We start from the raw sequence: 22,239 nt of genomic DNA, 5'->3' as shown, positions 1-22,239 counted from the left end.
CCTTTTTTAATCTCGTCCAAATCAGGTTCAACTACTTTCTTGTACTAAACCGCTTGTTGGTACTTTTATAGTGCCCGGTTTGTCATGACCACATAGACTTGTGTGACGAGAAGAACGTTCTAAAGAACAATTCCTTCTCTCTCTTCACTCGACATGACTGTACAGAAATAACGTCAAGTTTACATACCCATTCGAATCTTGTTCATCAGATGTCTGATTTGATGACAGTTCAGTATATGTTTTGGCTATGTGTTCTTTTATTGACTGAACAAGATTTAAATCCAACATTCTTTCAATCGCCTCTGTTTATTTTATCATGTTTCCAAAATGTTGCCTTATTTCGCCTTATTTCAATTATCTAACATGTTCCCTTTTAATATACGCAATTTGATGCATTTTACGTACCGTTGGACCACTACCTAACCATACATAATTTCTGTTTGGATACCTGATTTGGGCCAAATCCATAACCCTGAAGTTCTCTTTGAGAGGGTAACTAAGAGTTTTTGGATCGTACCATGCATGCATTATATTTATGCCTCTATATCTATATCTTTGTATATTTATGCTTACTAATATGAAAGAGCGAGTTGCAGAGATCCAGTTAATCACGCTTGTTCAACCGTATCTATCCAACGGTCTACCCTGCTTAGGTGTTTATCAGTAAACATGTTTAGCACCCTCTACTAATTAATATCATGTCTAATACCAACGTCAACTTAATCAAGTAATACAAAACAACGTGTGATTGGTTGGTTAGGAGGATAGTGGTATATTCAGCCCATCAGAGTTCAAGGTGTGGCCACTTCGTCAATCTAAGATGATGTGCCGGCTCAGTCTCTCGAAGATGCTCATATGGTAGGGTATGCATACGTGTGTACATTCATAGAGGTAAGTGCATGTGTGTATGTATGATCGTCTAAGGACGCATCCGAGGCTTCTTCTCATTTCTCTTCCCTAACCCTAGACGGTTAGGGCAAACTCTCCCCTCCAAACTTCGCCGGCGAGCCCGTGGATTCTCCTCGTTTCTGCCTGCGGCCGGTGGCGGGAGGGAAATCCCGGTGCCTCTGCTCCGGTTAGAAGTTTATGTTAGGTTTTTTTAGTCCTCGCAGGTGCGGTGCTCGGGCGGATGGTTGTGCTACTTTTTGAGTTTGTCTTCCGGGCTTTGATCCCCCGACGTAGATTCCCGCCGTCCCTTTGGGGCTGTAGGTTATGGTTTCTCGTCCTGTGGTGAGATTTAGTGTCAGGTGCTTCAGATCTAGGCAAGGGTTCAACAACGACGACTGTGGCTCCAGGGCGTTGGTCCTTAGGGGCACGTGCACGAAGACATTCCAGTTGTCATCGACAAGGTCAAACCGGCTCCGATACGGGGCCCGTTCTGGCGGTTGTTCGGGGTCTTGGAATCTCAATGTAATTTTTATTATGTTCGAGATGCTTTGTACTTCCGATGAAATTTGATAATAGATCTGGATCATTTTCGCAAAACAAATAAATATGCATGATCGTCTATGTCTGTATTGTACCCCCTCTGTTTTTATTTAGTCCGCGTATTAGCTTTGGTCAAAATCAAGCTTTGCAAACTTTGACAAAATTTGTAGAAAAAATATATTAACATATACAGTAACAAATCAATACCAATAGATTCATTATTGAATGTACTCCCACTTCATATATATTTGTTATGATAAATATTTATATTATTTTCTACAAACTTGGTCAAATCCCATCTCCTGGTAGCATCTGACCCCTCTGTTCTCCATCCGACGGCTCAGATCCCACGGGTGCATTCGGTCCATCAGCTTTCCGGTTGTTCGAGCAGTAGCAGCTAAAATCCCAGTCTAGTCCCCTCCCGAGCGACACATCCAGCTCCACCACCATTCCCCTCCCCTCCCTCCCGCAGGACCCCCGCCGCCGCCGCCACGCCGGCGACCCGCCCTCGCCCTCCGCCGCCCCCCACCAGCCGAGCCGGGCTTCTCCCCAACCCCGAGTTGCCTCCCAGAACACGAGTTCCTCCTCTGCCTCGGCGGCCCAAAGGTGAGCATGCATGCGCTGGTGGATGTGGTGGTTAGGCAGATCTTCGGATTACTGAATGATGTCACTCGGCTGCACAGGCCTCTAACCCACATTTTAGAGACGTGGATTTCTTGGTGTGTTGAACACTTGGTGTTGCTTCCTGTCGTAATGGTCTCAGCATGTGATGCCTAAGATCTAGAAGTTCGCGGTGTGGTTGCCCCCTCCAGATTCCCTTTACGCTTCTTGTAGTTGTGAAATATGACTCCAGCTCTTGGTGTTCAGCTATTTTCCGTAGTATTCGTTCAGATTTGAAATGATTTTGTTGTTAGGATTGATCTGACTGTCCTGGAAGTTCGGTTAGTTTTTATGGCATACAGGGGACGTAATTTGTATTAAGAATTGTTTTGTTTTTCAGGATGACTTTAGTGGTGGCTTATATTGTTTGTTGTTTGCTAGTAGACAGTAGTACTTACTACCTTTAAATTTCTAATTATAAGATGTTTTGGATATTGAAATATGGACTACATGCGGATTAAAATGAGTGAATATACACACTAAAGCACGTCTAGATGCATACAAATCTGAGAAAATAGAGAAAAACTAAAACATCTTATATTTAGGAACGGAGAAAGTATTTTTTTTTTCAGTTTTCTATGCTAATCGAATAAAACGCTATATAGTATATACAATATATTAAAATCTTATTTTCAGAGTTGTGTCGACACGTCTAAGTTCATGTTTTGTTGTTTGATTGGTACGATAATTGCACTCCATTGTTACTTAGGCAAGGGTATTATTCTTCTCTACTAGGAGTACTACAGATCCTGATATCATTATCTATAACCCTAACTCAAAGAGTTTATTTTTGAGAGGATAACTAAGAGCTTTTGGATCGCCTCGTGCATACATCTACACGTCTATATTTATATCTATGCTTGCTAGTATAAAAAGAGTGAGTTGCGGAGATCCGATAAATCTCACTCATTCAACCACATCTATCCAACGGTCTACGCCGCTCAGGTGTTTAACATGTTTAGCACCCTCTACTAATTGATATCATGTCTAATATCAACGCCAACATTAATCAAGTAATTATATCCTACCTAATATTAATGTGTAGTTTAATTCTTGCACAATATTAATGTGCGATACAATTAATATCTTACCTAATATTAATGTGCATTGCACACACACAATTACTGGTGTAACGGAAAAGGAAAGGGATGATGGGTTTGCGAGGCCTATGCAAAATGTACCCGCAGCCCATCTCCTGGTAGCATCTGATCCCTCTATTCTCTATCTGGTGGCTCAGATCCCATGGGTGCATTCGGTGCATTAGTTCTCCACTTGAGTAGCTAACCCTAGTCCCTTCCCGGGCAACAACAACACATCCAGATCCACCACCATTCCCCTCCATCCCACAGGACCCTAGCCGCCGCCACGCCTGCGACGCCCTCCGCCGCCCCCACCAGCCAGGCTTCTTCTCTTCCTCCCCGACCCCGAGTTCCTTCTCTGCCTCCCCGAACACGAGGTCGTCCTTCGGCGACCCAAAGGTGAGCATGCGCTGGTGGATGTGGTTGTTAGGCAGATCTTTCGAGTATTGAATGATGTGTCTCAGCTGCATAGGCCTCTAACCCGCATTTTAGAGACGGGGATTTCTTGGTGAATTGAACACCTGGTGTTGCTTCTTGTCTTAATGGTCTAAGCATGTGATGATGCCTAAGATCTAGAAGTTCGTGATCTGGTTTCCCCCTCCAAATTCCTTATATGCTTCTTGTAGTTGTAAATTAGGATTATCAGCTCTTGGTGTTCTGCTATTTCCGTAGTACTGGTTCAAATTTGAAATGATGATTTTGACATTTATTTATTGTAAAGATTTATCTGATTGTATTGGAAGTTTGATTAGGGACGTCATTTTGTATTAAGAACTGTTTTATTTTTAGAATAACTGAGTAGTGGCTGACATTGCTTGCAAGCTTGTTTGCTACTTACTTTTTTAGTTTTCTATGCTAATCAACTAAATCGCTATATACAATATATTAAAATCTTATTTTCAGAGTTGTGTCGACACGTCCAAGTTCATGTTTTGTTGTTTGATTGGTACTATAACTGCACTCCATTGTTACTTAGGCAAGGGTATTATTCTTCTCTACTACTACAAGTCCTGATATCCTTATTAGTGTTCCATGATGTTGACTGAAGTAAAAATACATTTATGATTCTGTTTCCTGTAGGTTATCAAAAGATCCTTCTCGGAAATGGAATATAGTTCAGACGATGATTCGGATATTAGCGATTCTGAGATTGATGAGTATGAAGGCAAGATTCATGCCCGCCTGGTTTCTGGAGATTTAAAGTTCAGGAATGGTGATAGTTACAGCTGCCCATTCTGTACTGGCAGGAAGAATAAAGATTACAACATGCAAAGCCTTCTTCAGCATTCCTCAGGAGTAGGTGCAGCACCTAATCGACCGGCAAAAGATAAAGCATCGCACCGCGCCCTTGCCAAGCATTTGAAGAATGGTGTTGCTAAGCCTTCTGAGCCGCAGCAAATTGCTATAGAGCCGCAGCAGCCGCAGCAAATTGCTGTAGAGCCGCAGCCTCTTCCAAACAGACATGAGAAGTTTGTGTGGCCCTGGATGGGAGTTTTAGTTAATGTACCTACTGAATGGAAGGACGGGCGTCAAGTTGGAGAAAGTGGAAATCGTTTGAAGGGGGAATTATCGCAATTTTGCCCACTGAAGGTTATTCCTTTATGGAATTTTCGAGGTCATACAGGGAATGCTATTGTTGAGTTTGCAAAAAACTGGAATGGTTTCAGAAATGCACTTGCGTTTGAAAAGTACTTTGAGGCAGGAGGTTGTGGCAGAAGGGACTGGAAGCAAAACCAGAATCAAGGGTCAAAGCTTTGTGGATGGGTCGCAAGGGCTGAAGATTACAATTTTCCAGGGCTAATTGGGGACCACTTAAGGAAAAATGCTGACTTGAAAACTATCGATGATCTTGAGAATGAAGGAACACGTAAAAATAATAAACTTGTAGCTAATTTAGCTAACCAAATTGAGGTCAAGAATAAGTATTTACAGGAGCTTGAACTTAGATACAATGAGACAACTCTGTCACTTGAGAAGATGATGGGGCAAAGGGAACAACGTCTCCAGGCGTATAATGAAGGTTTGTGTTAATTTTGGATAGTTATCTGTTTTATATTGTACATGTGTCAAGATGCATGTTCTTCTGTCATCAGCATCTTCGTGTTTTCAGTTATTATAAATATTCACCAAAACTTGTTACTACTAGAAATTCGGAAGATGCAGCAGCTAGCTCGCAGACATTCTGAAAAGATCATTGATGAGAACCAAAATCTGCGTTCGGAACTGGAGTCCAAGATGAGTGAACTTAATGCAAGATCCAAAGAGCTTGATGACCTTGCTGCAAAAAGTTCTCATGACAAAAGTAATCTTGAGCAGGAGAAGCAGAAGGTCTGTGATTTTCTTGGCTCTGCATCTCATCTATTTTGCACCATCTTTAAATCTTTTGAAGTACACTCAAGTGGCCCCAGTAACCCCGATATGCAGTGTTGAGCGTTTAGTGGGTGCATCAGACCAATAAATATGAATTCATGATGATCACTCATAATACTAGTTCACAAGATTATCGGTCTGACATCATTTTACATACTATACTAAGGCATGAAAGTGTACAAGATTAGGCCCTGTTGCTTAGAAATATGCGTGCAACTTATGTAATTTTTTTGCTTGAATTCAGAATGCTATTAAATCAAACCATCTTAAGTTGGCAACAGCGGAACAACAGAGAGCTGATGAGGATGTGGTGAAGCTTGTGAGAGATCAGAAGGTATACGTGTCCCTGTTCTTTTTGTGTGCTGTGATGGTTTGGTTTTTTGAACAACATGTCTTGTATGTTAGTCTTACTCTATGGAAACTGCAGAGAGAGAAAGTTGCTGCTTTAAACAAGATCCTGGAGTTAGAACAGCAGTTGGAAGCAAAACAGACGCTTGAATTGGAAATACAGCAGCTGAAGGGCAAATTGGAAGTGATGAAGCATATGCCAGGTCATGAAGATTCAGTCTCGAAGGATAAAATCAATGAACTTAGTGAGGAGCTGCAAGATAAGATGGATGAACTGGATGCTATGGAGTCACTTAACCAAACTCTGGTTATTAAAGAAAGCAAAAGCAATACTGAGATGCAAGAAGCTCGGAAGGAGCTGGAAAATGTATGTTTATTTTAAGAAGTCATCAAACTGCGATGCGTACAGTGCTATGTTGCTTCAGCGATGTGATTTACCTATTTAATTCTCGAGATCTTATGGATATTCATCTTTCATCTACTGCTTGTTCCACAGGGCTTGCTTAATCTTTCAGGTGGCCGAGCACATATAGGGATCAAGAGAATGGGCGAGCTTGATCTGAAAGCAGTTTCAAATGCTCTCGGACAGAAGTTGTCGAAAGAGGATGCAGAAGTTACTGCTGCCATTCTTTGTTCAAAATGGGAAGCTGAAATTAGGAATCCAGAATGGCACCCTTTTAGGGCTGTCATGGTTGATGGAAAGGAAATGGTATGGATCTTCATTTGTAAAAAGCCATTGCTTGTACTTACTTGGGTAGCTTACTATATATACTGTTTCATATAGCAGCCATTTGATTATACATGTTTAGACTTCTTGTCTTGCATATATAAATCTTTTGTTATTTTGGAGTGGCATTTTGATGGCTGTGTTTTAGTTGTGTTATTGCTTCTTTTTCGTTAGTGCAGTATGATCGTGTTGCATATCGTTAAATTCTTGTTCCACTATACTGTGCTAGTTTATGGTAATTTCCTAAATGTTGGCTATCATAATGTGTTGTATTTACTATGATTGTCCTGGGAGGGAATCGTTTTCCTGCGAGTCTCATTAACTGGGTTATCTTGTTTTACTTGTAACAATTAATGGTGCATGCTTGCTGCGTTTTAGGAAAGAATCAATGCTGATGACGCAAAGCTTCGAGAATTAAAAGACGAGCATGGCGAAGAAATATATTCGTTGGTGACCAAGGCGCTGCGCGAGTACAATGCTAACAGCACCAGGTATCCCGTAGGAGAGCTGTGGAACTTCAGAGAAGAACGCAAGGCGTCTCTCAAGGAAGCTGTCCAGGTGGTGCTGAGGCAGTGGCGAGCCAACAGGAGGAAGCGTTGATTGAGCCCAAACAATCAATGTTGCTTCTTCCCTCCTGGTCTGGACAGACAGCAGCATTTGGTGTGGTTTGATTGATGATTCTCTAGTGACCATCTACCCCATGTTGGACACAAGTTGAATAATGAATAATCATGTTGTTGCAGTAGTAGTAGCAGTAGTGAAGTCTCTGTCGATCTGTGTAAACAAGCTTGAATAAAGACTTGCAGTAGTACCAGCACCTGCAAGCACGCCATCGACCCGATCATCGGCGTCTGTTGGTAAGCGCCGCTGTATGCTTTCTTGTCTTAAGTTGCTGATAGTAATTCAGAGGAGTGTTTGTTTGTTGTCTGAATTAATGATGATGGCATCCCATACTTGTGAGCAAAGGGCACATTTTATGCATGACGAGTAAACTTGCTTGTGAGCAAACTTGTCTGAACTGGGCCTATATGCATTGATGCAGGAACCTTCATCAACAGCTACTGATTCAAACCTCAGCTAACACATGTATTTTGGAGTTGGATCAAGTTAATACTAGTTCACCAACCTTTATACCAATAAAATTAGCAACAGAGGACCCCCAAAGAATAGTTGCTTTGTTGCATCTATACCCATATGGACCAATATCATTCGCACAGGATGCACGACTACAACAGCTGAATATTGACAAAGTTACACAGCTACATTTTTACAACAGGAGGCCGAATAGTTACAGCGGGCCCTCGATGACTACCCTAGAGCTTGTGTACACTCCGACTCCCGGCGCCTGGTAGCAACAGCCAGGCAAAACAGCTGGGACTGGGACCGCATGTGCCTCGATGCGATCGCCGGAACCTAAACCACATGTACAGGTGCGCTTTCCTCCCCAACCTCGCTACCGATCAGCAGGTGCAGCAATCTATGTTAGGACACGGCCACCGCCGTATCTTTGTTATTGTGCTAGCTAGCTCTCCATTGCGCTCTCGGCGTCGTCGAGCACGTCCGCGCTTTCATCAAGAAGGTTGTCACACAACTCCAGGAGCTCGTCGGCCAGTGGAGGGATGTGAGGATGCCGCGTCTCGTTGTATATGTGCGCGTTGTCTGCTATCTGTGCCACGTCATTCCTGAATTCATACCTGTTTTTGTACTCCATCTTCCTCGCCTTGTCCCTGATGGTACCCAGATCCATTGGGCGCTGGATTACGTCGTAGTAATCGGGAGCGACTTTCTTTGTCACTGGTTTAAGAAACAGCAATGATATAGCAGTTTGGTTCCGCAAGTGGTCAACTATCTTTTCCAATATGTTGGAGAGCTCAACCTGCATCAGATGTTAAAAAAAAAGTTCAGTTCACCTTTCAAAAAAATAAAACAAGTTCAGTTCAAATTTCAAATTCCTGGTCTAGCAAAGAAACAAACATCAATTGGCTCTGTTTGGTCTTTCAAACAAGCTGTGGCATCCCTATCTTGTGTGTGTAGAGAATGCTACTAGGAACTGGTTGAAAAACTAAATGATGTACGATGTTGAAGGCAATGATTAAAATGAGAAATTTGAGAATATAAAATAAAATAGACGACGTATGATGATCCAAGTGATTTTTTATACTATTGTGGTTTCATCTCTTCACAGATAAACAAGTTAATGAGTTGAGGTCATACATTTGAGTGAGACTGTTTTGATGAGAAAGATATGAATAAATTGCCAGAAGAAGAAAACAAAATGACTTCCATACAATTATTGGTAAGCCCTTATATTTCTGTAATTAGTTGAAGTGTGGCTACAAGTAACTCATAAAGCGGAATCGGTAAAATGGTCGTAGACAAACATTAAAACAATGAACATTCCACCAAACATGAGCGAAAACAAGTACCTCTCCTCCTCTGCGTCGCTTCGCTGATGGAGCATAATCCGTCATATCAGCTGGAGTACGTCTCTTTGATGCTCGATCTCTTTCAGGTACCTTCCTGTCATTTCTGTATGGCCTGTGATCAAGAATGTCAGCATCTCGAAATTCATGTTTTTTCTTTTTCTTGCTTTTCTTCTTTGCCTTCTGGAGCTCTTCCTCCCGGCTATAAATCCTAGCTTCAATTAGCCTCTGTTCCTGTCTCTCTCGCTGCTCTTTAAAAGCTCTCCAGGATTCATCAGCTCCCATTACTTCTTTGCTTTTCCTGTTACCATCCCGACCCAACCTATCATGCGAGGAGTTCATCTGGCTGGGCTCTCCAGCATACCAACCATCATCATCTCTGCTGTTCTTCTCAAAACTTGATAATTCAGCAATTTTCCTTATCTTCCTAGGCTCCTGACCACTCCTAACTTCAATAGCTCTTAGCTGGTCTACATGTCCTTTAGGCTGCTTGATAATGACCTTCTTACGAGGTACATCCTTCTCTACTTCAGCAGGAGGCCGTATCACAACTGATGGCTTAGGAGTATCAGGAGGATAATCTTCAGTCTTAGGCTTACTGTATATTTTAATCTTGCTAACCTTTCCAGTAGATCTCAAATCTGTAGCATCCGTTGTAAGTTTATCAGAAACCAAAGAACCTGCCACTGACATATTCCGATCCAAGGACTTCTCAGGTGCCCCACATCTGAATTTTACTGGTTTGATCTTTTCAATGCTTTCTTGCCCTTCAGTTTCAGGAACATCAGAAGAAACCTTGGCTACCAACCTCCTGCCCAGTGTCTTCGTTTGACCATGACTTGCTACATCAAGAGGATTAGGTCTGTAGGAAACCGCATCCATTTCCGAGGTTTCTGGATCCTCCCCATACTTGGGGCACAGTTTGTTGGTCCGCATATGTCCAAGCTATAATAGCAATTTGACACACAAAGTCAGGAGGGAAATTCAGAACATGCGAGTAACTGAATGTACTATGATGCCTTACCTGACCACAAGCTCCACATACAAGACTGTCCCCCCTTGCTCCCTGCCTCTTCTCCTTAAAATAAGAAAAGACAAGCCACATAAGAATAACGAAGAGGAGATATGATCATTGGTATAAATGCTACTCTTATTTCAAGTCAATAAGTTGGAAACATGAACCATAGGTTCCTCGACACAAGAATTCAATTTGGTTAGTCTAAGTAGCTATCTGGAAGCCAAAAAAATGCCCTACAACAGTATTACCGTCACTAAATAGTCACAAGAATACAAACATGGCACTGCACTAACTCATCAGCTAGTCATTGTGCAGTCTAGTAAATAGAACATCATCAGTATAAACTTACTGCACTTTTAGATGTCACTGCCTAGCAAAATGAACTGATCCAGACCCATTAATATTTAGTTATTTACTTAGTGTGTGGATGAATTTACAGTACTAAATAGGATAGCTCTGAAAAATTGACCAGATTAATAAAGGCAAGCCAGATTTCAAACATGGGTTGGTATCCCTTGTGAAGTTTGCTTATGTTGTAAAGGCCTCAAAAGTACCTCGAGTCTTAAACATTTGGAAAAAGAAGCAAATTTGTAATCGACTAAAATAAGAAGACAAGCTTCCCAAAATATCTATCTTTTCAATAATTTACCATATTTCTTTCCAAATTTTATTATATATTTTGTGAGAAAATTGCAGAAACCACCAACTATTTGGGGTCGGTTTTGCACAGAAGACCTACTCTACAGGTTTGTTGCACAAGACACCACCTATCAGTGTAGTATGTTGCAGCTAGTTCTAATCCATCGTTTGGGTTGGGTAACAAGATTCCTGGTCGGTCGGTCCCTCTTCTAAGTGTGCATGTGGCAAGGAAAAGGCCACATCAGCCAGTCAATTTTTTTTAATGGGCCAACTAAATCTGCCAATATCCCGCAAACCTGTGGTCCAAATGAGCTAAAAAAGTTCCAGGTCAGTACTGAGTACATGTATTACTAACTGGATTTTTTTTGTATCTTATTTAAATTTGAATTTTAAGCCAAAAACTTGAATGAGCCAACAAATACTAACAATTTCAACCAAACCGGTGTGCACTTACAAGCGGTACCCACCCGTCAGGAATCATGTCAACTAAGCCAAACGATGGATTAGAGCTAGCTGCAATAGATTACACAAATAGGTGGTGTTTTATGCAACAAACCAGTAGAGTAGGTGCTCTGTGCAAAATCGACCCCAATAGTTGTAATATGCTCTATATTTTGTTTAGGAACAAGCCCAATTTATAAACCAACAAACTCTGGCAAAGAGAATCATGCTGCCGTTTTCACAGTATACTTGGCAGTCTGGATTGTCGATTGTTATGCTAGAGTGACAATATCGACCATATTAGAGCCACTACAACAACATATGGTGTCGGTGCAAGTTCCTTGGTGTGCCAGATCATGCACAGTATCAATAATCAAATATGAAAAGAGGCAAAAAAAAGGAAAACTAATTCCAGAAGACACAAAAGAATGTACATTTAAATACAACTTGCCACAAAATCTCAGTAGGAACTACACATGTGAAAGTCAATGCTCTCCAGCTGGGATATAATACTAGTTCATAAATAACTATCATGCTCTAAACTTACCTTTAAACCATCCTTTCCTTGAACATTTTTCTTTTTAACCAGAATGATATCATTTGCATCAACCGTCAGCTTGGTTTTCAGTTTGGAGGATAAGCCACCTTCAGTAAAAGAACTGTCAACCTGCACGCAGTCATATGAGTCTATTAGAGCTCGTTTCTGCTAGTATGGCAACAAAAATGAATCAGCAACAACCAAGACTAGATTTTGAACTTCAGATGAGCTTCTGATACCTCTTTCGCTCCTCTTGGTGTGCTCTCCTTTGGCGTCAATGCCTTAAACTGCTTCGTTTTATTGGCACCCTGATTCGTCGTATCCACAGGTTGTTTCTTCCTCTTCGTGTCATTGCCACTCTCTGCAACATAATAGTCTGTTAATCAAAATTACTAAACTTGGTACGTGGAAAGCAAAGTTATGGAAGTAGCAATCAACAACCTTCGAGCAATTTTTTTACTAGAGCAGCTTCTGCTTGATCATCTTGAATTTCCTCGTTAAACTGAGCTTGGGTAGGGCACCTTCTCATTTTGAGCCCTCTCATTCCGTCTGCTTTATCGCTTCTCAGGTCTGCAGTGCCAACATCTTCATCGTCAAATTCTTCAGCATCCAGCAAGTTTTCAAGATCCCCGGCAAACGAGTCCAAATCACTATGGGCTTCTGTATCACTGCCATTGTCATCACCGTCTATAGCAGAAAGCGACTGAATTTGTCTGTCCCAAATTTCCTGACATTTCTCTTTAGTTTGCTGTTGAAGCTGCATGAAAGACATCCTTTGTCCACGTGCAAACTTGCTAACTGGAATTTCATCAATCGTAATTCCTGACGCTGCTTGCTCACTTGAAAGCTTCCTCACCATAGCAATACGATGCCACCTTGTTAATTTATCAATTTGCTCATCTGGAACTCCGAATTTGAGAAGCAACTATTTACAACAATATCAATGGCAAGCATTAGTGATCAGTGTATAAAAGACAGAAAAAAAAGGCATGGCACATATATAAAAATAGGTCAGATTTTCATCTATGTTCAATCACATGGGAGAGGTACGTCTCACTTCTTGTCTGTCATAGCCAATGGCATTTTGGGCCAACTATATTTCTTATGTTAATGTATGGAGGTAATTATTCCTTTTTCTGCAGGGATCGACATGTAACTTTCTTCATAAACCAGTCAATAAAATAACCCTTTGAAAGGCTACCAATGCACATTTATGTTCTCACTGATTCATGTTCCATGATCCTAAGTCATGTCAACATCTGGACACCCTGGCAATGTTAATGTGTATAGTGCTGCTAAATCATTGGGTTTGATGGTACCTCTCGGGCAGCATCCATGCTTAACCTGCGGAGATCAGCATCTGTTCCAGTAACAGTGGTACCTTTGGCTGCAGCTGACTTCTTCTTATGAGATGAATTGGAGACAGGTGCTTTTGGAGTTACCCGCACATAGCTAAATCCTAGTCCACGGCCAGATGGATCACCAACACCAGTAATTTCTAGTCTTTCGATATTCTCTCTGTCCTGCGTACACCCATGAAAATTAGATTAGAACAATTGAGCCGAATTCACACAACAATAGACAAGGAACACTAATAATGTACTATACTTTCATTTATTAAAAGGAGCATACAAACTTGCACTTAAAACATGCATACATGAACCATCTAACTAGATCTGCCACTGATACAGGCAAGTAATATACTCCCTCCGTCCGGAAATACTTGTCGGGGAAATGGATGTATGCGACAAGTATTTCCGGACGGAGGGAGTAATACTCATCTGTAGTACCCAGATCATAAAAAAAACCTCTCTGAACACCCGTCTCTCAGGATAGAGTTTGTCATAGTGTTGCTGTGGTGTATACCACTCAAACTCACAGGGGAGAAGTCTGATCCCTCCATCCCACTCTCCCATCTCCTTATTTCCCTTTCTATGCCCTCACCATCTCTTTTCACCTCTACCCTGTATCCACTAGGTATGACTTACTTGGTCACTTACTAGCCTGTCATTTCAACGTTAGAATAGTATTTCATGTTGCTACATGGTAAAGCAGTGTCCATATTCTCTCAATATATATTCAGCAACAAATGATAGATGAAGGTTATATCCATGGTCTCTCTAGAATACATCAAAGATTAACATGTCCTTTGCACCAACTGTGGTTTTAGTTCCACAAGCTATCATTTAATAGGCAAATAAGTTGGTCTGGCTAAATGAGTGCATCAATTGAAAATATATATAGTGAAGTACCTGGTTGGTACAAGCAACAAAATTGCTGGTAAGGTTCCAGCTAGTGATTTGCAACTCCCTCTCAATATGTGCTGCAGCAGCGAGCTCAATTGCTTCATCGGGAAGCTGATTCATTGCAGAAGCAAGTCCCACAGGCTGAGTAAGCTTCTCGATTCCTAAGCGATTGAGACGATGCAGACCAGCTTGCATACTCTCATGACAGCAGACCTGGAGAATTGGAAGTTTCAGACTTTCAGTTACCATAAACTCAATAGCAAGACAAGACCCCCTTTCAAAGCGAAAATTAAACTACAAAAGAACAAGGGTGGTTACACTACCACAAACAAATCATGGCCAGTTTCGTGAGGATCTTTATTTACTTGAGATGTGCGAAGAATTAATTATCAACCTAGCTGCTAATCTTGAGCAAGTCATGGCCATCCATTCCTTCTTAAGCATTCCCTAGAAGGAAGTGTCTTCTGCTTTATCTACTAGTCTCTCTACGAAACCTATATATAATACAGCTTACTAGTTTCCTCGAAATATGCAATTTACTACATACTCCCTCCATTCCATAATGTAGTGCCTATAGATTTTTGTGAAAGTCAAACTTTGCTAACTTTGACCAAGTGTATAGAGAAAACTGTCTACATCTACAATACTAAATATGTACATTCTGAAAATATAACTCATGATGTATCCAATGATGTCTATTTGGTATTCTAAATGTAACTACTTTTCTCTATAAATATGGTCAAAGTTTGTAATGTTTGACTTCTGCAAAAATCTATAGGCACTACATTATGGAACAGAGGGAGTACCATTTATTGATAGTACTCTAAAATTAGTAAGAGTGCTTAAACTGACAGTCATCTCTTATACTAGAATTAAAAACATAAGGCCTGCTTTTCAGTTGGTCTTGTTTCGAAACCAAGAGTTGTACTTTTCCACTTCAACCACTTGTATTGATGTCAAGCGGGAGAGATTTAAGCAATTGATTATTCCTATAAACAGAACTAATCAGTACTATTTTTCCTTGATTTTATACTTTAATTCATGCACGAGGGTTTGGGGCTTTGGAATGGAGGAACTGAGTGACCGATCAACCTGGTTATCCTCATATATCATGTGTGTTATGACTGACCAGCATACACAATTCTTTAAGAGAGGAGTATTTGAAAATTGTCATCAACAAGTAGTTGTTTGTCCCAAGTGACCAAGGTAATTTTGACAAACTCACACTTTCTGGTGACACCAATCTTCTAAGTTCCTCCTCTGACGGAATCCGAAAGTCAGGTCTCTGTGTCCAGTAATAATGTCCGTTGGGTCCTTTCTGTTTAAATGAATGCATGAGAGCGTTAATTATGGTAAACAGAAGTCCATGGCTGGAAAACCAAATGAGATTTCAGTACAATTATAGAAGTAATAATAACATGGGTGATATATCTACCTTCAGGTCCGCACAATGCTTCAATCGTTTTCTCACAATAGCTTCTGTCAGAGGATGCTGAATAGGTACTTCATCAGCTCGAATCTGAGATAGAACACCAGGCCTCTCCCTAAGACGGAATTCACGATATACGTATACGAGCATTCGATTCAAAAGATGATTCTGCAGATTTTTCGTTCCTGGTGAAAATACTTCCATGTGTGGTTCCTGCCAGGAGAGCACAAATCTACCATTTATTGATGATCACAGCGTGTATTTTTTATGCAGTATAAAATATAGCAACGCTTAGTTGTAGATTTTCCAGCATTACAAACTTGCAGCACAACAAATAAATAAATAACCCCAGCAAACTAATCCAACAATAGTTCCCTTCCAAGTGAAAATTTCAAAAAGAAAAAGAAAAAGAGTGACAATATTATGAACATCCTGCAGATATAGAATAGAGTATTTCAGTACAAGAGCTTACTTGTTGGCCAACAGCATATAGCTTGTCAATGCGGCGTAGAGAAAGCATCCCTTTCGGCGAACGAACTAAAAGATAATCAGTCGATGCCAACTTATGAGGAAATGCAGGTGCTCTGTACATGTTTGTCTCAAGACATGATTGCTGGGACCCAGAACGTACATCTCCTAGGAAAGGAGATTTATCAGCAGGCTCAATAGCAAGCACTGTACCCAGTCCATCATTGTTGCTTCGCAGGGATATAGCTGTCTGATCAGTGGGTGAAGTTTTCTGGTAGTATGTACAGAGTCGAGCACCCATTCCTGCATTTGCAAGCAGTAAAGGTCTCTCCTCGCAATATCTGCATTAAAAGCAATAAATAACACATGGCAGCACATTAATTAATGAACAAAAACATACATGATCAAAACAACAAGTACAGCATATGGCCATTTAGATGATCAATACCATTTTTTGTACATAGTACCATCATGTTCACCACTTGGCCAAAGTAGCAGTAAAAGTTTCAATATGACTTTCACATAAAATAATTTGCATATGTGAAAATTACAACACCTGTGGTATGAAGAGAAATATTATGATTGGACTTACTCCATCAAAAATACATGTCCATCTTTAACAGACAAGTCAGCTTTTTTCCTGAATGCCCCAGGAGGACGGAGAGCCTTGTCCTCTCCAGGCAACTTCTGTGCTTTTGGCCATAGATGTACTTCAGTGCGAACAACATGCAGAATAGAGTTTGGTCGCACATTTTGCATGGCCAAGGAGATGTCATCCTGGAGTTCTTTTCCATAACCAAACAATTTTATCTTTTCAGATGGTCTAAATTCTGCATGGAGTAAAGTTAAGGCATCATAAAATAACTGTTGATGGCTTTCTAAACTAAGAAAAAAAACAGAACAGAGCAGGACAATGATTTGAGTACTAGCCTAATTTCTTGGAAGCTTTTGATTTTACTGATAGTGGAGTTTCCTCTGCATTGACGAGAAGTTTCACTCCTTTTCCTGCTAACGTCATTACTATAACAGTCATTGACCCATGACTGCAAGCAGCTCCTTGCAACTCAGCAGCAAGTTTATTTTCATGGGGGTACCACTTAGCTTTTGGTCTATGGAAATTTGCAATTTCGTTACTGCATGAAGGTTGATAAAACTTATTAGAGATGAAGTCAGCAAAGAACAGGCAAGAATAGAGTTCAGTACATGAGCTACACATGATAAGTTGACAACTAAAGCCCCAGAAGTACACTTGCTAAATATAGCTAAGAACAATAATGTAAACATGTGAATCATAAGGAGCCAAGCCTCACAAATAGAATCCTTTGTTACAGAAATATTTCCCCAAGACAGTGGTAAGATATACTCCCTCCGTCCCAAAATTCTTGTCACTTGATACATCCGTATTTAGACAAATCTAAGACAAGAATTTTGGGACGGAGGGAGTATATGCTATACAAATACAGACAAGAATAGAGTTCAGTAGAATAAGCCCAGTTACAGAAACCAGAAATCCAGTGAAACAGTGGTAAAATATATAATTATATATGCATACAGATACATATGGTGCCCAAATCCATTGTTAAAGAAATATTTTCCCAAGACAACAAAACTGCTGGTTGCTACTTGACTATACATTATCGATGAAGAATTGGAAACAAACAGATATGTCACACATTTCAGTTGATTATTTGAAATGATCTGACACCCTTTTTATTAAAAAAAAATGTCACCCCATGTGCAATAATTATCACAGTGATGAAATAAGCATATAAAGATTGCAAGATTCATCAGATACAAGTTCATTAATCCAAACAAGACAACTAATCAACTAATAATAGATGTGGAATTTTATGGCAAGGGATGAGAGACTCATACGTGCTCAGCTTTGGCTTCATGGTCTGCAACTTCTGACCAGGAACAGAATGTACCACCTTTATGCCCATTGAAGAACGCTTTTTAGTATGAGATTTAGCTTGTTGGGACATCTTCCTGTTGGAATAAAATTTGTCATTGGAAATGTTGAATTGGGCATCCAATGTAATTGCTTGGTTGTTATGGCCAAAATTTTCCACTGTTGCAGTCTTAATTGGCCGACTAACAATCATCGCACGAGCATGTGAGCGGAGGTGATCCCCATTCTTCTCATCTAAAATCTCGAAAAGCATCTGGTCATCTTTCAGGTCCAAGATTAACTTAGGCTTAGGAGTATCCTCACTGGGATCCCAAATTACATTGTCCAACCAAGATCCTTCCAACAGTTCCTTGTTCAGAAGAGAGAGGTTGCTTAAACACTTCATCGTATTGATTTTAACTGTTCCATTTATGTTATTTGGTTCCGCGTGGTCTAAGTCATTCTTCTCCTGAGGAGTCTCCTTTATCAATGGAGGATAACTATTCTCAGGGGAATGATAACTAGCTGAAGCAGGCATTTCTGTACAGCCAAAAGGCTCTGTTATTACTGGAGAACCATTATTTTTATCCTGTACATCACAACGCCTGGATACATAACCATAATCCTTAGCCTCATCTTCACTGTGAGCATCAGAGCTCTCTTCAGATATCAGACAGCTTTTTAAACAAGACTGACTTTCACTTGCTGGTGAATTGCCCCAAATGATACCATTTTCCCAGTCTTCGTGCTCAAGTGGATAAACATCAGGACAAACTAGAGCTTGTTTAGCAGTAGGGAACTCTTTGTGTACATCCTTCATTGGTTGTTCAGAAAGACATAAATCTTTAAACCCAAAAGTATCACTAGAAATTAACTCATCACTGTCACTCTCGATAAACTCTTCATTCATCTTGATATGCTTCAAAGATGAGACATCTTGAATAGTACTCCTTAGAAATACTTCCTCGTCATCCTCAACAATGTCACTGATGTTTGTGATACAGAGCTCTGGAAGCAATTAATACCAGAGAAAGGCCTTTAAAACTAATTTCTATTAAATTGGTCATATTTTGCACACATATGATTTGGGGGGGAGTGGTGGTGGACAGATTAAATGATCTAAGATTGGAGACCATACAAGCAGTAGTGGGCATATACCCTCCGCATGGTTTCTGCTAACTAAATTTGTTTATATTCAGAATAAAGAACCTAAGCAGAAACAGTAAATAATTATGTGTTACCATTACTTTCAAGTTAATATGCCTCAAATCACAACCCAGCTATATATGCCACACTGTCAAGGGGTTCATGACGATCTTCTTAGATTTGTCTTATAGTAAGCCTGTTGAATACCTTTATTCACTGGCCGCTTATGCTGATCTGTCTTGGCCTTTCTTACAGGCTCCTGTGCACCAAAAATTTCAGAGAACTTCAAGATCACACTCCCATCCTCTATGCATAAAACAGGGAGGGTAGACGCAGATTTAGACTCGAGTTGATCTTCCTCAGTGTCAATTTCTTCCTGACAATTGTTAGAAACGAGCAGTCCAGTGAGACAGGTACATACATCATCACAAAGGAAATGCAGATTTATGAGTAGAAATAATGTGTACCTGACAAACTTCATATTCAACATCCATAGTTTCCCCAGATTGTGGCAACGGGCTAGATACCTTTCCAATGGCCGGATTATCATTAGAGGGTGATATTTCCGGCTGCTCGGCTGAAATGACATCTAAATTGATAAAAGCAAAGGAGACTTACGTCAACTAAGCAAGATGATATCCATATATAGAATTCAAATACGAACTATATAAAGCTGAAATACATAGACGTAAATATTCAAACATAAATTACAAGGGGTGTTGACTTCAACAGATGAAATTGGCTTGTTTTGCTTCCAAACCTATTCTCCGTAAACTAATCATGGAGTAATAAGAAATGCATAAAAACAAGTTGTACGGTGTTTTCAGAAGTTCAAAATGAACACCATTCATGAAAACAATAATGTTGGTGCCTTGCGTAAATAAAAATACTGCTGATTTTCTCAGATAGTCAGATGAACCACTATGAGCAACACTCGCCAGACCAAACAAAAAAACTTAACAATAAGCACAAGCACATTATGCGTACAGATATGCCAAACCTTGTATAACATTATCACCAGGTAACTCGATATCATTGGGTGGTTCTTCATCCTCATCATAGTTCTCCTCATCAAACACTGAAACTTTACTACTGACCGAAGAAAACATTGTGTTTGAGGAGAAGTAATCTTTCTTGGATAGCAAATGGTCTTCCTCTGTAGCTGCTTCAACTTCAGGTCCATCATATTGTTCATCAATATCTTCATAGTCAACAGCATCCTCTGCTTTCTCATCATAATCTACAGAACAGAAAAAAGATCATACATCAACTATTTCATACAAATATATGATCAGATGGAAAACAGGATACCAAAGCTGTCAGAAAAGGGCAGAATAATGAATAGTTCACAAATTGGAACTCGATGAAGAACCATTAAAACGGGTTCATGCTTATACGGAATTATAGAGATGGCACTTACCTTGCTCAGAAGGATCGGCTGTTGCTGGAGAAGACTTAGTCAGCTATAAGCAAACAACACAGCATTAATGTGTTTGAAAACAAGAAAGGTTTCATCAAATTAATATTGTAATTATCATTGGATACCATACATCAATGTCTTTCAGAGATGCACCAAGCTTGTCTGCCAGCGCAAAAAGATGTTCCTTCGCATCCTGGTAATTCAAAAAAATAGATGTAGTAAGAAATGAAGCACAAGCAGTGTGGCGCCAGACCCCAGGCATACCGGGCCGCTGCCTGGGGCGTGCGGCCATTTCCTTTGTAGACTATAGCAAAGCACTGTAGCTACAGCTAGCTACAGTGCTTATAGGCTGCCTGGGTCATGGCTGAGTCCTGCCACGACTACTGAGCACAAGCATCATTACAAATTTACAATACAAAGAAACTAAATAAATTCCTGTTGTCAAAAGTTCCAGCGAAAAGCAAAGAACGGAGGTAAGTCTATGTTACAAAATTGGACTTCTTCTGGTCAAATCGTGAAGACCTACTAGGGAGAAGCCGAAAATGGAGATGGAGAGAGGAACCATCAGTGGATTCATCGGGTTTTAACCGTCATTTTGATGGCAATCCTCCTATCCACGTCCAAGCCGACTTGTGCTATTTTTGAAATCTCTGAACTTCAATTCGAAACTCTACACAGTTGTCTAGTGGCTGTCTGCAGAAAGAGGGAACTACTATTCCTGCTCATATTAGACATCATCAATAAAAGATACAGTATTTCCATTCACCCAACAGAACAAGGTAAAACAAGAGTCTTTGACCTCGTAAAGTCTATCCACTCCTTCAGTGATACTAAAGCATTTCTATTCTACCCAACATAAAGTTAAGGCGTATCGAATTATCGGGAATGGATCGGCACCATTGGGTAGAGATATAAAAGACAGAACTTGTGCATTCGCGCCACGACAACCATATCACACACCGGGTAAGAAAAAAAGCATCAATCTTTTTGCATCATTCAGGAGACATATGACGCTACTGCTTGCACAACCAAAACTTGCATAGGTGTGTCCTCTGCTGGATGCAGCCAGATGGAAACAGAAAAACACAAAGAACAAAAACAGGGGATTCCCCAGGCCTGGGAGAACATAGACAGCGAACAGGGCATTCACCTCGTCGAGATAGTCGGCGTCGAGGTCGCCGGCGTCGTCGACGTTGCCAAACATGAACCCCAGGAAATGGTTCTCTCCGCCAGGCTCCTCGTAGTCCTCATCGTCGTCGTCATCTGGAAAGATGGCAGGTGAGCGAGATATAATAAGGCGAGTAAAACCAGCTCGATACCTACCACCCGGTCAATCGATCGATCAGCCCTGGGATGGGAGGGCGACGGGCTCACCTGCGGCGCTGGTGGTCGCGACGTCCTCGTCGCGGCGCTCGCCGTCGCTCATGGCCGCCTTCACCCCCGCGACGGCACCAGCCGCGTGCGTGCGTGCGGGCGCTAACCCTAGGCGCGCACCGCCAGCAGCGCCTGCGCCGCGGATCTGGGGTCCCGGGGGCAGCGACGTGGGGAGGGGATACCGACGCTCTGTGCTCGGCGGCGGATGGATCTGGGAGGGGCCGCGGCGGCGAGGAGGGGCGGCGGCGAGGTGGGGCGGGGCAGGAGGGGTCGGGGGAGAGGGAGAAGGGGACGGGGGCAAGTGAGGGCCGCAGTGCGGAGGCGGCGCGGGTGGGGGGTGCGGGAGCGAGCGGGCCGGGCTGGCGCGAGGCTCGGCCCGTAACGGTGGCCACCGCCGATTAACTGAGCCCATTAAGCTGGCCTCTGTTATATGAGGAAAAAACTGTACTGGTCTCTGCTTCTCCGAAAATGCGCGTAGGACTACCTGCAGCCTACCTTGTGATATATCATCATTAAACTAGAAGGATTGGACGCGCTTTCCTGCGTCGTTAGTGTTGTTGAGTTTCTTAAAAAAATCACTCTGTTCCAAAATAT

The 22,239-nt window shown here is 41.3% G+C and overlaps 2 protein-coding genes across 3 annotated transcripts; one reads left to right on the top strand and one right to left on the bottom strand.

Moving 5' to 3' along the window:
- Positions 1-1,847: 1,847 nt before the first annotated feature.
- LOC123164335 (protein INVOLVED IN DE NOVO 2) lies at positions 1,848-7,543 on the top strand. Of its 2 annotated transcripts, none has more exons than XM_044581760.1 (7): positions 1,848-2,034; positions 4,248-5,187; positions 5,314-5,495; positions 5,782-5,871; positions 5,965-6,252; positions 6,382-6,594; positions 6,991-7,543. In XM_044581760.1, the coding sequence occupies exons 2-7, from the start codon at positions 4,272-4,274 to the stop codon at positions 7,210-7,212; spliced, it is 1,911 nt and encodes a 636-aa protein (XP_044437695.1). In that variant the 5' UTR covers positions 1,848-2,034; positions 4,248-4,271; the 3' UTR covers positions 7,213-7,543. The 2 variants fall into 2 exon arrangements, with proteins under 2 accessions (XP_044437695.1, XP_044437696.1); XM_044581761.1 differs by lacking the exon at positions 1,848-2,034 and adding an exon at positions 3,548-3,566.
- Positions 7,544-7,772: 229 nt separating this feature from the next.
- On the bottom strand, positions 7,773-21,927 carry LOC123164333 (transcription initiation factor TFIID subunit 1). Its single transcript, XM_044581757.1, has 21 exons — positions 21,646-21,927; positions 21,422-21,534; positions 20,402-20,464; positions 20,272-20,314; positions 19,852-20,091; positions 19,319-19,440; positions 19,059-19,227; positions 17,690-18,713; positions 16,745-16,947; positions 16,407-16,644; positions 15,819-16,155; positions 15,353-15,559; positions 15,143-15,235; positions 13,924-14,130; positions 12,991-13,194; positions 12,113-12,596; positions 11,911-12,032; positions 11,681-11,800; positions 10,060-10,113; positions 9,039-9,980; positions 7,773-8,488 (listed from the first exon to the last, which is right to left on the bottom strand). The coding sequence occupies exons 1-21, from the start codon at positions 21,695-21,697 to the stop codon at positions 8,135-8,137; spliced, it is 5,391 nt and encodes a 1,796-aa protein (XP_044437692.1). The 5' UTR covers positions 21,698-21,927; the 3' UTR covers positions 7,773-8,134.
- Positions 21,928-22,239: the final 312 nt, after the last annotated feature.

Source organism: Triticum aestivum, chromosome 7D, assembly GCF_018294505.1.
Source record: "Triticum aestivum cultivar Chinese Spring chromosome 7D, IWGSC CS RefSeq v2.1, whole genome shotgun sequence".
NCBI classification, from domain to species: Eukaryota; Viridiplantae; Streptophyta; class Magnoliopsida; order Poales; family Poaceae; genus Triticum; species Triticum aestivum.
This window is presented reverse-complemented; position numbering and strand designations above follow the sequence as displayed.